At 44.6% G+C, this 12818-nt stretch overlaps 1 protein-coding gene across 1 annotated transcript; it reads right to left on the bottom strand.

Moving 5' to 3' along the window:
• Positions 1-279: 279 nt before the first annotated feature.
• On the bottom strand, positions 280-10305 carry LOC126356344 (cuticle protein 63-like). Its single transcript, XM_050007328.1, has 2 exons — positions 10273-10305; positions 280-619 (listed from the first exon to the last, which is right to left on the bottom strand). The coding sequence occupies exons 1-2, from the start codon at positions 10282-10284 to the stop codon at positions 344-346; spliced, it is 288 nt and encodes a 95-aa protein (XP_049863285.1). The 5' UTR covers positions 10285-10305; the 3' UTR covers positions 280-343.
• Between the last annotated feature and the right edge of the window lie 2513 nt (positions 10306-12818).

Here is a 12818-nt window from a genome sequence, read left to right as displayed (position 1 = left end):
TTATTCTACTTGAAGAGTCGACATATTGCATTTGCATTCAAATGGGAGGAGGGCTGCTTTTAACTGTTCCATCCAGTAGTTTGTCACAGACAAAAGTTTTAATTTAGTATGTGCATTTGTTGTGCGTGTGTTGTGTGTGCGAGTTGTGAATGTATACCACAGTACTATTTACAAAGTAAAATACCTTGTGAGAGGTCTTACAAGAAGGTTTTCACAGAGGATACAGTTAAATGACACTATGAGAAATTAGTTGATTAGTACAAAAATGAAAAATGCAACTGATTTATGAAAGTCGTGTCATTTATTTGTGTACAAGATGCAACCTGTCTTCAGCAAGGTTTTACTAATGTATCTTGAGGATAGGCGCTGCGGCGGCATAGGACACCGGAGCAGCGATGGCAGGGGCAGCAACAGCCAGCGGGGCGGCAGGCAGAGCGGGAGCCACAGCCACAGCGGGGGCGGCAGCGATGGCGGGGGCGGCCAAGGCCACGGGGGCGGCGATGGCGGGGGCGGCGATGGCAGCAGGCGCGATTGCAGGGGCGGCGATGGCAGCCGGCGCGATGGCTGCGCCTCGCAGGAAGCCGGCAGACGCCGCGGCGAACAGCAGTGGCAGGATCACCTGCGAGCAAACGACATACGTCGGCGTAATGTCGACTGAAGCAAAGCTGCGTGTTCCTTACAGCTGATAGCGTTTCATGACATTTCTACAGGTAGCGTAGTAAGTTGGTGCATTACGTTCATAGAGGTTTTGTATTGCAGTTTGGTATTTCAGTTGCTATGGATTTATTTATCGATTATCAGTTTTTATTTGTAGTTCAGTGTTACTGTGTTTTTGGCATTTTTTCATCTAGAAATAGTGGGTGGAGGTGTAGACACCAGAAAATAGAGTGACACGTGGAGGAATTGGAACATTTCCGCATATCCTTCTGTTTGAGTTAAGTAGAGGGATGACAGGAGCGAAGGCAGCTAGAAACATTTGCGCCGTGTATGAGGATAATGTCACTGGACACAGCACGGCAAGAAAATGCTTTTTTTCGTTTTAGGCTCAAAATGCTTCAAATGGCTCTGAGCACTATGGGACTTAACATCTGTGGTCATCAGTCCCCTAGAACTTAGAACTACTTAAACTTAACTAACCTAAGGACATCACACACATCCATGCCCGAGGCAGGATTCGAACCTGCGACCGCAGCGGTCACGCGGTTCCAGACTGAAGTGCCTAGAACCGCACGGTCACACCGGCCGGCTTTTCGTTTTAGGGAGGATAGTTTTAACATTAGTGACTCTCCATATACCGGAAGACTTATAGGGTTTTGCTGAGGATCGTTTAACCGCATTAATCCACAATGGTCTACTGGCAGATGTAATGAACTCTGATCAGTGCACCACTGTGACACATTTACATGCAGTGGGGAAGATTCAAAAATAGGCTGTATGGGTTCTGCATGTTCTACGCTAAAATCACAAAAATCAGGGGTTGGCCATGTGTGCATTCTGTTTGCTCGTCATGAATTGACTCGTGAACAGTGCTGACCATTCCTATCCTGTATCGCTTCTGGTAACGGGAAATGATGTCTTCATGCCAACATACGGTAAAGAAAGGAATGGTTGAGCCCAAACAAAGCATCAACTACCCGTACAAAGTCATTCGCCCATTTACAAAAGATAATGTTATGCATCTGGTGGAACAGCGACGGTGTGGAGTACTACGAAATGATTCCTCCAGCTGAAACCATCACTGCTGACACTTATTGTTCGCAAGTGAGACGTCTTGCAGACGCAATCCCAGGACGACGACCAAGAAGACAGCGTGGAGAGATGCTAATCCACGATAACGCCAGCCTCCATTCTGCTAGTCTGACAAAAAACACTATTCATAAGTTGGTTTGGTAACTCATTCCGCACCCACCTTACTCTCCTGATCTTTCGCCTTCAGTTTATCACCTTTCCCCCTCCCTATCAAACAACCTTCAAGAAACTTCCTTTCCGCATGAAAATGCGCTACGAACTTGGTTCGACGAGTTTTTCGCCTCAAAATCATGTGATTTCTACAACTGCGAAATCGAAAACTTTCCTCATTTTTGGCAGACTTTTGTAAATAGTGAAGGAGAATATATTGTTGATGACTAAAGTCTCTGTTATCCGCATATTGTGGAAAAACGCTACGAACTTCTGAATCAACCCAATATGATTGCCTTTGGCAGACTCGATACGTAATGAAGATATTACTTCAGCAGCAAACAACGTTTATTTCAGGCGATTGATACATTCTGGTCAAGAACGATATTGGGAAATATCTTTACTTTTTCCATGTTGGAATGACTCTATGAGTTCTACATATGCATCTGTACTGCATAAGGTGCCTTTCGGTATGTGATGTGGCGGCGGGTATCTCTGACACCTTATCTTCTCCCCCCCCCCCCCCCCACTCCTTTCACTTACAAATGGCGCATGGAAAGAATTACATTCTGTACAGCTCCATGTGAGCTCCAATTTTCTATTTTTACCGTAATGATCCCTTCGCAACGCATATGTGAGGGGAAGTTACATGTTTACATGTTGTCCGACGTTTCCCGGAAGTACGCTCTCGGAATTTCAATAGTAAGCTTCAAATGGGTCTGAGCACTGTGCGACTTAACATCTGAGTCCCCTAGAACTTAGAACTACTTAAACCTAACTAACCTAAGGACATCACACACATCCATACCCGAGGAGTATTAGAACTGCGACCGTAGCAGTCGCACGGTTCCGGACTGAAGCGCCTACAACCGCTCGGTCACCGCGGCTGGCTCAACAGTTAGCCTCTCCGTGTCGCACAAACGTTCTCCTGCAGCATCTACCACTGGAGGTTATTGATCATCTTCGTAACGCTCTTGCGCTGATTAAACTATCCTGTGACGATATTTGCCACACCTCTTTGGATCTCATCTGTTAATCCTACTTGGTAGTGGTCCGATATTGATGAACAAAACTCAAGAATCTACAGAAGACGTATTTTGTAAGCTACTTGTTACACTAACGAATTACATTTTCTTAAGATTCTCCCAGCAAATCTCAGATTGGCGTCTGCTTTTCCTACTATATGTTTTATATGCCTGTTTCGCCGTAGGCTCCTTCAAGTGCTGGAGCCTTGGTATTATACCGTAGTTATTGTTTCCAGTGATATTTTACCTACAGTGTAATCGAACAATTGTGGATCTCTTCGCCTCTTTATGTGGAATACGTTACATTTACAAAAATTCTTGTGAATAGTAGTGGTCAGCGAATTATCGCTGAGCAATTATTTACTGGCGCTGTTTATTCAGAAACCACTCTTCGTTTCATCACAAGATAGCAAGTTATTCATTTGTTTTCCATTAGTGTTTACTGACGTTCTTCACGAGTTACGTCACATATAACACTAATGTTGGGAAGTTGTTTGGAGACGTTAGTTGTCTCCAGCCTGCATTGTGTTTTGTCGTACTACAGCATGTCTGATAAGGATAGCGACTGAAGTTACTGTAACAAATTTGTTGAAGATTATGTACAGTGGGTTAATATTCAATTCCTGGAATATGTGCTAGCAGGGCTTAATGGAGGAAGATTATAATGAAGCCAGGGGAAGCCAAATTTTGTTTAGCAGCTGCCCGTTCACATTTAGGAAAGCGAGATTGGACACATGGTGATGTAACGATGATCTTTGTTTGGACCCAGTAGACATGAAGCCTCAAATGTTCAAATAATTCGGCATAAATTTGACCGTTTTTTTTTTAGTTAGCAGTTACATATTATTTGTTGACAGCACCTTTTAGGTTAAAGTAAACCATGAGCAACAGATCAGTTCATGATTTGATCATGCAGTCTGTTTTCGGTCGAGAAGTAGCGCTTCGGCCGGCCGGAGTGGCCGTGCGGTTCTGGGCGCTACAGTCTGGAACCGAGCGACCGCTACGGTCGCAGCTTCGAATCCTGCCTCGGGCATGGATGTGTGTGATGTCCTTAGGTTAGTTAGGTTTAATTAGTTCTAAGTTCTAGGCGACTGATGACCTCAGAAGTTAACTCGCATAGTGCTCAGAGCCATTTGAAGCCAAGTAGCGCTTAGGTGTCAGCGTAGTACCTTTTGATTTCTGATTTTTTATTCTAAAATCTAAGTTTCGTCGGTGGTTACCAGTCTGTATAAAAAGAAATCCAATAATTTTTGGCAAATCGTAACATGGTGTTGCTTCTGCTCGCTAGACAAAATCTTACCTTCTTCCCTCTCATCAACGGCGTTTACAAATCATTTTACATATTTGTTTTCACTAGAAGTTCTGTCTTGTGCTATCAAATGTACGCCTATCAAGCGATCACAGTACATAAGTTTTCACAATTTTTCCCCAGGGATGGATTGTTGTTCGACGTACATTATTCAGCTTCCACGTTCCCCTGGTCATCTTTGAATTTTTTTATGCTAACGCCTCGTCGCTGTATGACTCACAAATCCTGTCAAAAGTCCACGTAACGGATTGGTTCATTTTGAAACAAATTTTACGGCACAATGTTGATCAATAGTTACCCGCCAGGTTAGCCGAGGGTGCTAATGCGCTGTTTGCTGGACTCGGGTGGACGGGCCAGCCCCGGATCGAATCCAGACTGGATGTGGTTTTTAGGTGATTTTCCACATCCCACTAGGTGAATACCGGGCTGGTCCCCATGTCCCGCATCAGTAACACGACTCGCAGACACTTGAAAACGTTCGCACTGTTTCGTGGTTTACACTAGATGCAGACAGCTGGGCTACACTAATTACATCGCGGAGGATGCGGGGTGGTGACAGGAATTGGCATCCGGCCACACTCCGATAGTAACATCGCCAAATCCATCGTAACACGGACGACCCCGCGGTGTAGTGGGACAAAGGCCCAGGGAAATGATGAATGTTAGTCAATAGATCGCAGTACCTCGATTCTGGACGATAGCAGTAGACGCACTTTTACTTCAGACTTGACCTCCAGGAATTTGGAGGCAATTGAACACTCTCTTCTACAATCTGTACAGCGAGCCAAGAGCCCCGACAGCTGCCAGCGATTTCATCAGCTTCCAACCGCGAAAGGCAAAAGGGGCTGGCATTACCAAAGCCACATTATCGAAAACAATACCACTTATTAGCTGTGACAGCAATGAGGCGTTACTACACGCAGGTATACAAAATCGCCTTAGATGAGTGGTTGCAGTGATATGCGAAGCAAGTAGGCTAATCCCATAGCAACTGTCGGGACTCTTCTATCTCCATATGTCCTATAAATTATGTGACATTCATTACCATTGTTCCCATGTTCAGGGACCGTCCTTCGTACGTACCATTGCCCTGGACATATCCTGTACACTAGGCAAAGAAAAGCCCTCCTTCCTCGCTACAGCACAAGCCACCTGGTGTTTGCACGTTTGCGGGGTTATTAGATACTAGCTGACAAACCCCGCATTGCCCGGGTATTCATTTCGCCAGTTTTCTCTTGGAAAAGGAAAACAAAAAATAAACCGTGCTTCTAGTGTAGTATCGAAAACATTACATTTCCATGTACTTGCGACAACACCTCCGAAATTGTGAAACATCGTACAAACAATATGTATACTGTACAAATGAATACAGGCAGCCCGTATGGCAAGGCTTCTTCAAAGCTCTATAGAAGACTGTAGTTTCCGCTTGCGCTTCGCGGCTGAAATATGTAGAAAGCACTGACAAGTGCCAGAGATCTCCTTTAGTTGGCTTAACTGCACTGGTATCTTATTAGCAAGCGGCAGTTTTTCACGCATCTCGTTGTTGATGACGTATCTCCTCGACTACGATGGCAGATGGTTCGTATCTCCGCAGTAATTGTTTCCAGACAGTAACGGGTATTCGTACTAAGTTTTGTTGGAATCGGTCCAGTGGTATAAGGGGAGATGTGGAACACACATGCCTACATACAGACATACATACATCCATATGTATGGATTTATGTATAAATGGCTGCCCACATTAGCATTTTTTGGTTGTAATACATGGTAGGTATTCCTCACATCTGCAGAGAAACCTAATGTTTCACCTAATTTTGCTGTGAAAAAATTTATAACTCACGTTTTTCCTCTTCACACTTTCATGTTCACAAGAAGTAAAGCCAAACCTCTATCAATCCGCTTGCTGGTGCATATGCTGGTTTCAAATAACCACATGACGAGAAGAATCGAATGATTCTGGTGATAAATCGCAGATATTTTTCTTGAAATAACCAGTCTCGGTTAATACCTGTCGAGGTACCAGCGCGGTGTCGTTCTAACCACGTATGGAACAATTTTTACTTTCAGGAATGGCGACGCCCGCTACTAAAATTTGTGGCGACGATTCCTGTGTTTTAACTCTCTGCTCTCACAACACTCTTCATAGCGGTTCTATTATCACCACTGCACGCGCTACACTGCCTTCTTGATCAGAAGCAGAGTCAGTGGCTATAGATTTTTGCAGTAACAAACAATCGATGGCATATTGATCTACATCGTTTGGTAAGAAATCGTAAGAACTTATAAACAGTCTTTAACGAAAGTGATCGAGAAGTATGATAGAAACTGTCGTTAAACTTGGTTGTGAAGCTTTCGTTCAAATAAAAATATAATTCCGTAGCTGAAAGACAATAAAGAAGTATGAATTAGTGTTGTTATATTTAGATTTTTCGGCTTTTTGCTTAGCAAGATGTGAATATGTATGAAAATGGAATTGATATATACGATTAATATCTCTCTCTGTCTCTCTCTTTACGTTAGTGGCTTTTGTTTGTTTTCATTTGGTTAACTACTAATTGTGAGTTCGTTTTGATTATAAATGTGGCAATACTGAAACAATAATAATGAATTCATTTGGACCCAGGCAATAATGTCGTAGTGATATACGAATCTTAAACACCATTATATTTGTTATGAACTGATAATTAATTGGGAAAGTAGTTCGTCGGTGTGGTCAAGTGCTGTGGTAAAGCACTGCTCTTCGGTGTAACATAGCAAATGTTTTTGTGATTTATCGTTAAAGAAAGTACCTTCATCTTAATGCGTACGAAGTCTGATATCTGAGAAGTGAAACCGATTTTTCATTTGCGGAATCCCATAAGTTTAAGATCGTTATCATTGTGCTACTTAACCCGCTAAACGGGTAACAACCATTTACTGGCGTGCTCTGTTGTACTATATTGCCGCTGCTCGCCTGTATGATCCGCCTCTGCCTGAGCTGCAATTAGAGCAGATGTATATTTCAAACCAAATTTACAAAGATATTTTAATAGGCGAGATTGCAAACTCCAAAGGGGATTCAAATGTGTAACGAATTCCGTTAAAAACTATAATTATTTATTTTAATGATTCAGCGATTGTCTATTTGCCACTGTTTTCTCTTGCGCTATTTTCTTCTTTTGCGGTATTAGAACAAATTGCTCACCAAATATACAGGATGAGTTTGTTATACGAGGACAACCTACGGGAACTGGTCCCTGAGAGAATGAGAAGCAAAGGGCATGTGGACATACGACTGTAAATGCCTTCCAAGGGAGGTGAACCCACTTGAAGATAGAGATAAAAGATCTCAGTATCAGCGCCAGACAGGTAGTTCATGAGAATGAGGTAACCCAGACGATCTTGTGAAATATTTTCCACGGTTCGTCGCATAGGCCAAGGTGATGAGATTGGTGTCATTCATCCTATTCACAGATGATTGGTTTTGGTTTTGTTTTGCTTTAGGGCGCAAAAAGCAACTGGTGTCGAACGCTCCCAAGTCAAAACTAAAGGACACGAAGACAGAGAGTTAAAAAATGGCTACACGTCAATCCCAATTGACATAATAGAAAACAGCTAAAAACAGCCACGTGGAAAAAGGGCTAAAAAAAGATACCATACAGAAACTGAGGTCCAAAACTAAAAATTAAATGGCCTTCGCCATATTACTTTGTCGGATAAAAAGTAGAACGCAGTCGACAGCCCGCGCGTCATCTGCTGAAACGGCCGATAACTCAGATAGCAAACCCAAGCGCGAACGTAAACGGTTAAAAATGGTCAGTCCGTCAGGAAGTGGCGAACAGTTAAAACGTGGGCGCAATGTGTACAAAGTGGTGGGGTAGCGCCACTTATCAAATGACGATAGCTTAAAAGGCAGTGCCCAATACGCAGCCTAGTTAAAGTGACCTCCTCCCGGAGGGAGGGCCGAGAGGAGGCCGTCCAAGCCACTGGGAGACGCTTAATAAGCCGGAGTTTATTCCCGTGAAGCGAGAACCATTGGCGATGCCAAAGGGACATTACCTCCCGACAGAGGGCAACACAAGGATCATCCGATATGGGAATATAGGAACTCTCGTGCTGTGATACGAGGACTGCAGCCTTGACAGCAGCGTCAGCAGCCTTAGCCTTATTTCCTGGCAGACCGACATGACCAGCAAGCCACAGAAACATCACCCTGGCTCCACCAAGAGTGAGTAAGTGGCAGATTTCCTGGACCCGCTGCACTAAGGGATGGGCGGGGTACAGCGCATATAGATTTTTAAGGGCGCTGAGCGAGTCTGAGCAGACGGCACAATTGAAAAGGCTGTGTCGCCGTGTGTACTCCGTGGCCTGATACAGGGCGAAGTGCTCGGCTGTATATACTGAGCAGAGTGCCGGTAGCAGATATCGAAAGACACGGGTGCCAATGACGAAGACGCACCTGACCCCACGGTCAGTCCGAGAGCCATCAGTGTATACAGAGGTAACCTTCACGGGGGACGGTATCGTCAAACTTAACATCACACGCATGTGGACTGAAGAGAATCCTCATGATACGGAGACAGCAAATTGACAGTACTGGTTCGGCCACAGTGTGTGGCCTGGTATTATTGGCGACCTCCTCTTGGGACCGGTCATCCTTCCACAGCGTTTCACAGTCGAGGCAAATCTGCACTTCCTGCGGTTGACCCTGCCTCCCCTACTGGAAGACCCGTGATTGGTGGTACGAAGAGCGTCGTAATGTGTCACTACACGACAGCACTCCAATTATCTGCCTTCTTGGTGCTGAAGCCAAAACACTATTACAGAGAGGACTTCCCCACTTCCCTGGTGTGTTCTCACGTGTGATGTCAATCACTGAACCTACACTGTCAAAGATCCTTTATCTCCACGTTCAAGTGGATGTAGGTCCATCGGAAGGCGTTTCCAACCATATGTCCATATGACCTTTATTGCTATTTATCGTCTCAGGGATCGTTTCCAGCAGTTTATCCCCATTTAGCAAAATCTTTCTGTATAATACACTCAAACAAAGGAGAAGCCCCGCTTGTGAAACTTGAAAATTACGTAGCTTCCAACTAAGGGATCTGCTCGGAAAGGAAAATCACGACAGAGTATGTCCACCGTTTTGCAATAGATGGCAGTAGCGGCAAGTGCTGGTACAATTGGTAGATCGTAAGCGTCATACAATAAGCTTAGGCATTTGTAAACATAGCGTCATCAGAATATTAGTCGACTTGTGATTACATTATAAAGTTATTCTAGATTGAATATATCAACTTACGAGCACAATCCTTGTGACTTGCGAGAAGTTTTAAGTTTCTGCTTTCACTTGAAGAGAGATCCAGCTGAGCCTCATAGAATACCTGGTAGGCTTATGATGAGGTACCTATTAGTGAAAGAAAGTGCAGGGAATAGTTTTAACGCTCCATGAACGGTGCCACTGACCTGGGAGACCGGCATGGCAATGGGAGCTAGAAGGTTTTCTAAGCTACTGAAACCGACGGAAACAATCACATGAGATCGTTATCAAAATAAGTTGACGTGCTTGAGCCGAACATTGAAAGACAAAAGGCCACAATAGAGCTATAGATATGAAAAGGTGATTTTGCTGCAGGACAATGCTCAACACCATGTCGCAAAACCTGCCCAAACATACTTAAAAACGTTGAAATGGCAAGTCCTAGCCCACCTGCAGTATTCTCCAAACACGGTTCCCTGGGACTACCACCTTTTTCGAGCATCGGTACACGGCCTGGCTGACCAACACCTACGATCATATGAAGGAGTGTAAAATTGGATCAGTTTATGGATCGCCTCCAAAGACGCGCAGTTCTTCTGTCACGGTTTTTTTTATGCTCCCGGAACGATGGGACAAAATAGTGGCCACCGATGACCAATACTTTAAATCGTAAATTTTTTGTAAGTTTTCAGAACAAAGCCTCGAAGTTCGAGAAAAAGTGACGGAAATGATTTGGACCCAATAGCAGGATTGCATCTTTAGCTTACTGGTCTTTAATTGGCAAAATTAAAGCTACTTACGAGCTTGTACATGGTGAGTGTGTGTTGCGTCGGCGGTGCTGACTGGTACAGAGTCCACGGGTCCAGGGTTTATATACCTTTCGAGCCACACCCAACGTCCCTCACGATGGCCTCGCTCCTCTCGTGGTGTCCTGTGCACAGGTTCTACTAGAAGCTCTACCGCTCCTACGTTGTTAGATAAGAGCCGTCACTGCTGCAGACTACATTAACTTTCATGCTGTATCCGTGCCAACGGATCAGCGATGGCCAATAACTCGTTACGTTCTGATTCGGGCATAATATACGTTAAACGGATCTGTGAGTTATTCATCCACGAAAGATAAAGAATCTTCAAGAAATTTCGTCCTTCATAAATCTTCATAATCCTGTTTAAATCCAGTCTCTAAGAAGGAGCCGTGAAAAACCCTTCGATTTTACGAGATAAATAAACCATTAGAAAACACATACAGAGACGACTTATGGACATCTCAGGTCCTCCAAGTTTATCTGTAAAAAGAAATCCCAGCTGACAGATCGAAGTCTCGATTGCGTTGGCGATAGTACTTCAGTAACTACGCGAGAAAGAAATAGTTGCCACCAAGATAAGCCAAGGTTTTGGACGAAATAACGTGAACACATTTCGTGGTGCCGAAACTTCTTTTCCTATTTGCATGTAACTTTAATTGTTAATAGGGGTGGGGAAAATTAAGTGGTCCCGATAACAGAGTCCCAGGGACAAAGAAACACAGTAATGTAAATACAGTACTAGCCTGACTATAGCAGATGTTGAAAGTGATCACCACACATCTCTCGGCACTTTTGGGCCGTCGTCAGCAAGTTTCTGAAGGCGGATGGAAGTTAGAGTGTTGGAATTTCTGCAGTCTCAACCGAAATGTTCTGCTGCAGTTCTTGAAGACTGTGAGGGTTTTTGCGATACACCTTAGACTCGAGGACACTCATAAATTAGCTAAAGTTCGTCTGTGACATGTACAATACACAGATATGTGAACTGAAAGCAGGATATCAAAACACGATAAAAAGACTGTTGGCTTAACAGATGGGCAGAAACCAGAGCAAAAAAATATGTGGGCGGCAGGGGGAGGAAAACAGGTATACTAGGGCCAAAGGGCTACAACACCTTCTTACACACTGAAGCGCCAAAGAAACTGGTATAGGCATGCGTATACAAATACAGAGATATGTAACCAGGCAGAATACGACGCTGCGGTCGGCAACGCCTATATAAGACAACAAATGTCTGGAGCAGTTGTTAGATCTGTTACTGCTGCTACAATTGCAGGTTATCAAGATTTAAGTGAGCTTGAACGTGGTGTTACAGTCGGAGTACAAGCGATGGGACACAGCATCTCCGACGTAGCGACGAAATGGGGATTTTCCCTTGCGACCAGTTGACGACTGTACGTTGAATATTAGGAATCCGGTAAAACATCAAACCCCCGACATCGCTGCGGCCGGAAAAAAGATATTTCAAGAAGGGAACCAACGACGACTGAAGAGAAACGTTCAACGTGACGGAACTGCAACACTTCCGCAAATTGCTGTAGATTTCAATGCTGGGCCATCAACAAGTGTCAGAGATATGAGCTTTCGGAGTCGAAGTCCCAATCGTGTACCCTTGTTGACTGCACGACACAGAACTTGACACCTATCCTAGGCTCGTCAACAGCGACGTTGGACTGTTGATGACTGGAAACCTACTGCCTGCCCGGACGAGTCTCGTTTCATACTGTATCGAGCGCGTGGGCTTGTACGTGTATGGAGACAACGGCATGAATCCATGAATCCTGCATGTCACGAGGGGACTGTTCAAGCTGGAGGAGGCTATGTAATGGTATGGGGAGTGTGCAGTTGGAGTGATATGGGACCCCTGGTACGTCTAAATACGACTCCGTACGCAAGCATCCTGTCTGATGACCTGCATCCATTCATGTCCATAGTGCATTCCGACGTACTTGGGCAATTCCAGCAGGACAATGCGACACTCCACACGTCCAGAATTGCTACAGAGTGGGTCCAGGAACACTTTACTGACTTTAAACACTTCCGCTGGCCACCAAACTGCCCAGACATGAACATTATTGAGCATATCTGGGATGCCTTGCAACGTGCTGTTCAGAAGAGATCTCCATCCCCCCGTACTCTTACGGATTTATGGACAGCCCTGCAAGGTTCGTGATGTCAGTTGCCCCCTTCACTATTTCAGACATTTGTCGAGCCCATGTCACGCCGTGCTGCGACACCTCTGCGAGCTTGCGGGGGCCTTACACGATATTAGGCAGGTTACCAGTATCTTTAGGTTCTTCAGTGTATAACGAAAAATAGGCACTAGCTGCAAAGTCGTTCTATTCATTGAGAAGCTAAGAGGGGTGGCGTGTCTTACAATCATACATCTCTATCTCTTCTAAAAGATTCAATAGGCATCCCTTAGGGAGAACGACATCTAGCAGCCACAGCCCCCTTAGCTTTTGGCACCGGTGTTGTAAGTACAGTATGCAAGCGTCGACCCGACAGTATGGGTCATGTGTGGTTATTATTTTGTCGGATTT

This window comes from Schistocerca gregaria, chromosome 3 (genome assembly GCF_023897955.1).
Source record: "Schistocerca gregaria isolate iqSchGreg1 chromosome 3, iqSchGreg1.2, whole genome shotgun sequence".
Classification (NCBI taxonomy): Eukaryota; Metazoa; Arthropoda; class Insecta; order Orthoptera; family Acrididae; genus Schistocerca; species Schistocerca gregaria.
This window is presented reverse-complemented; position numbering and strand designations above follow the sequence as displayed.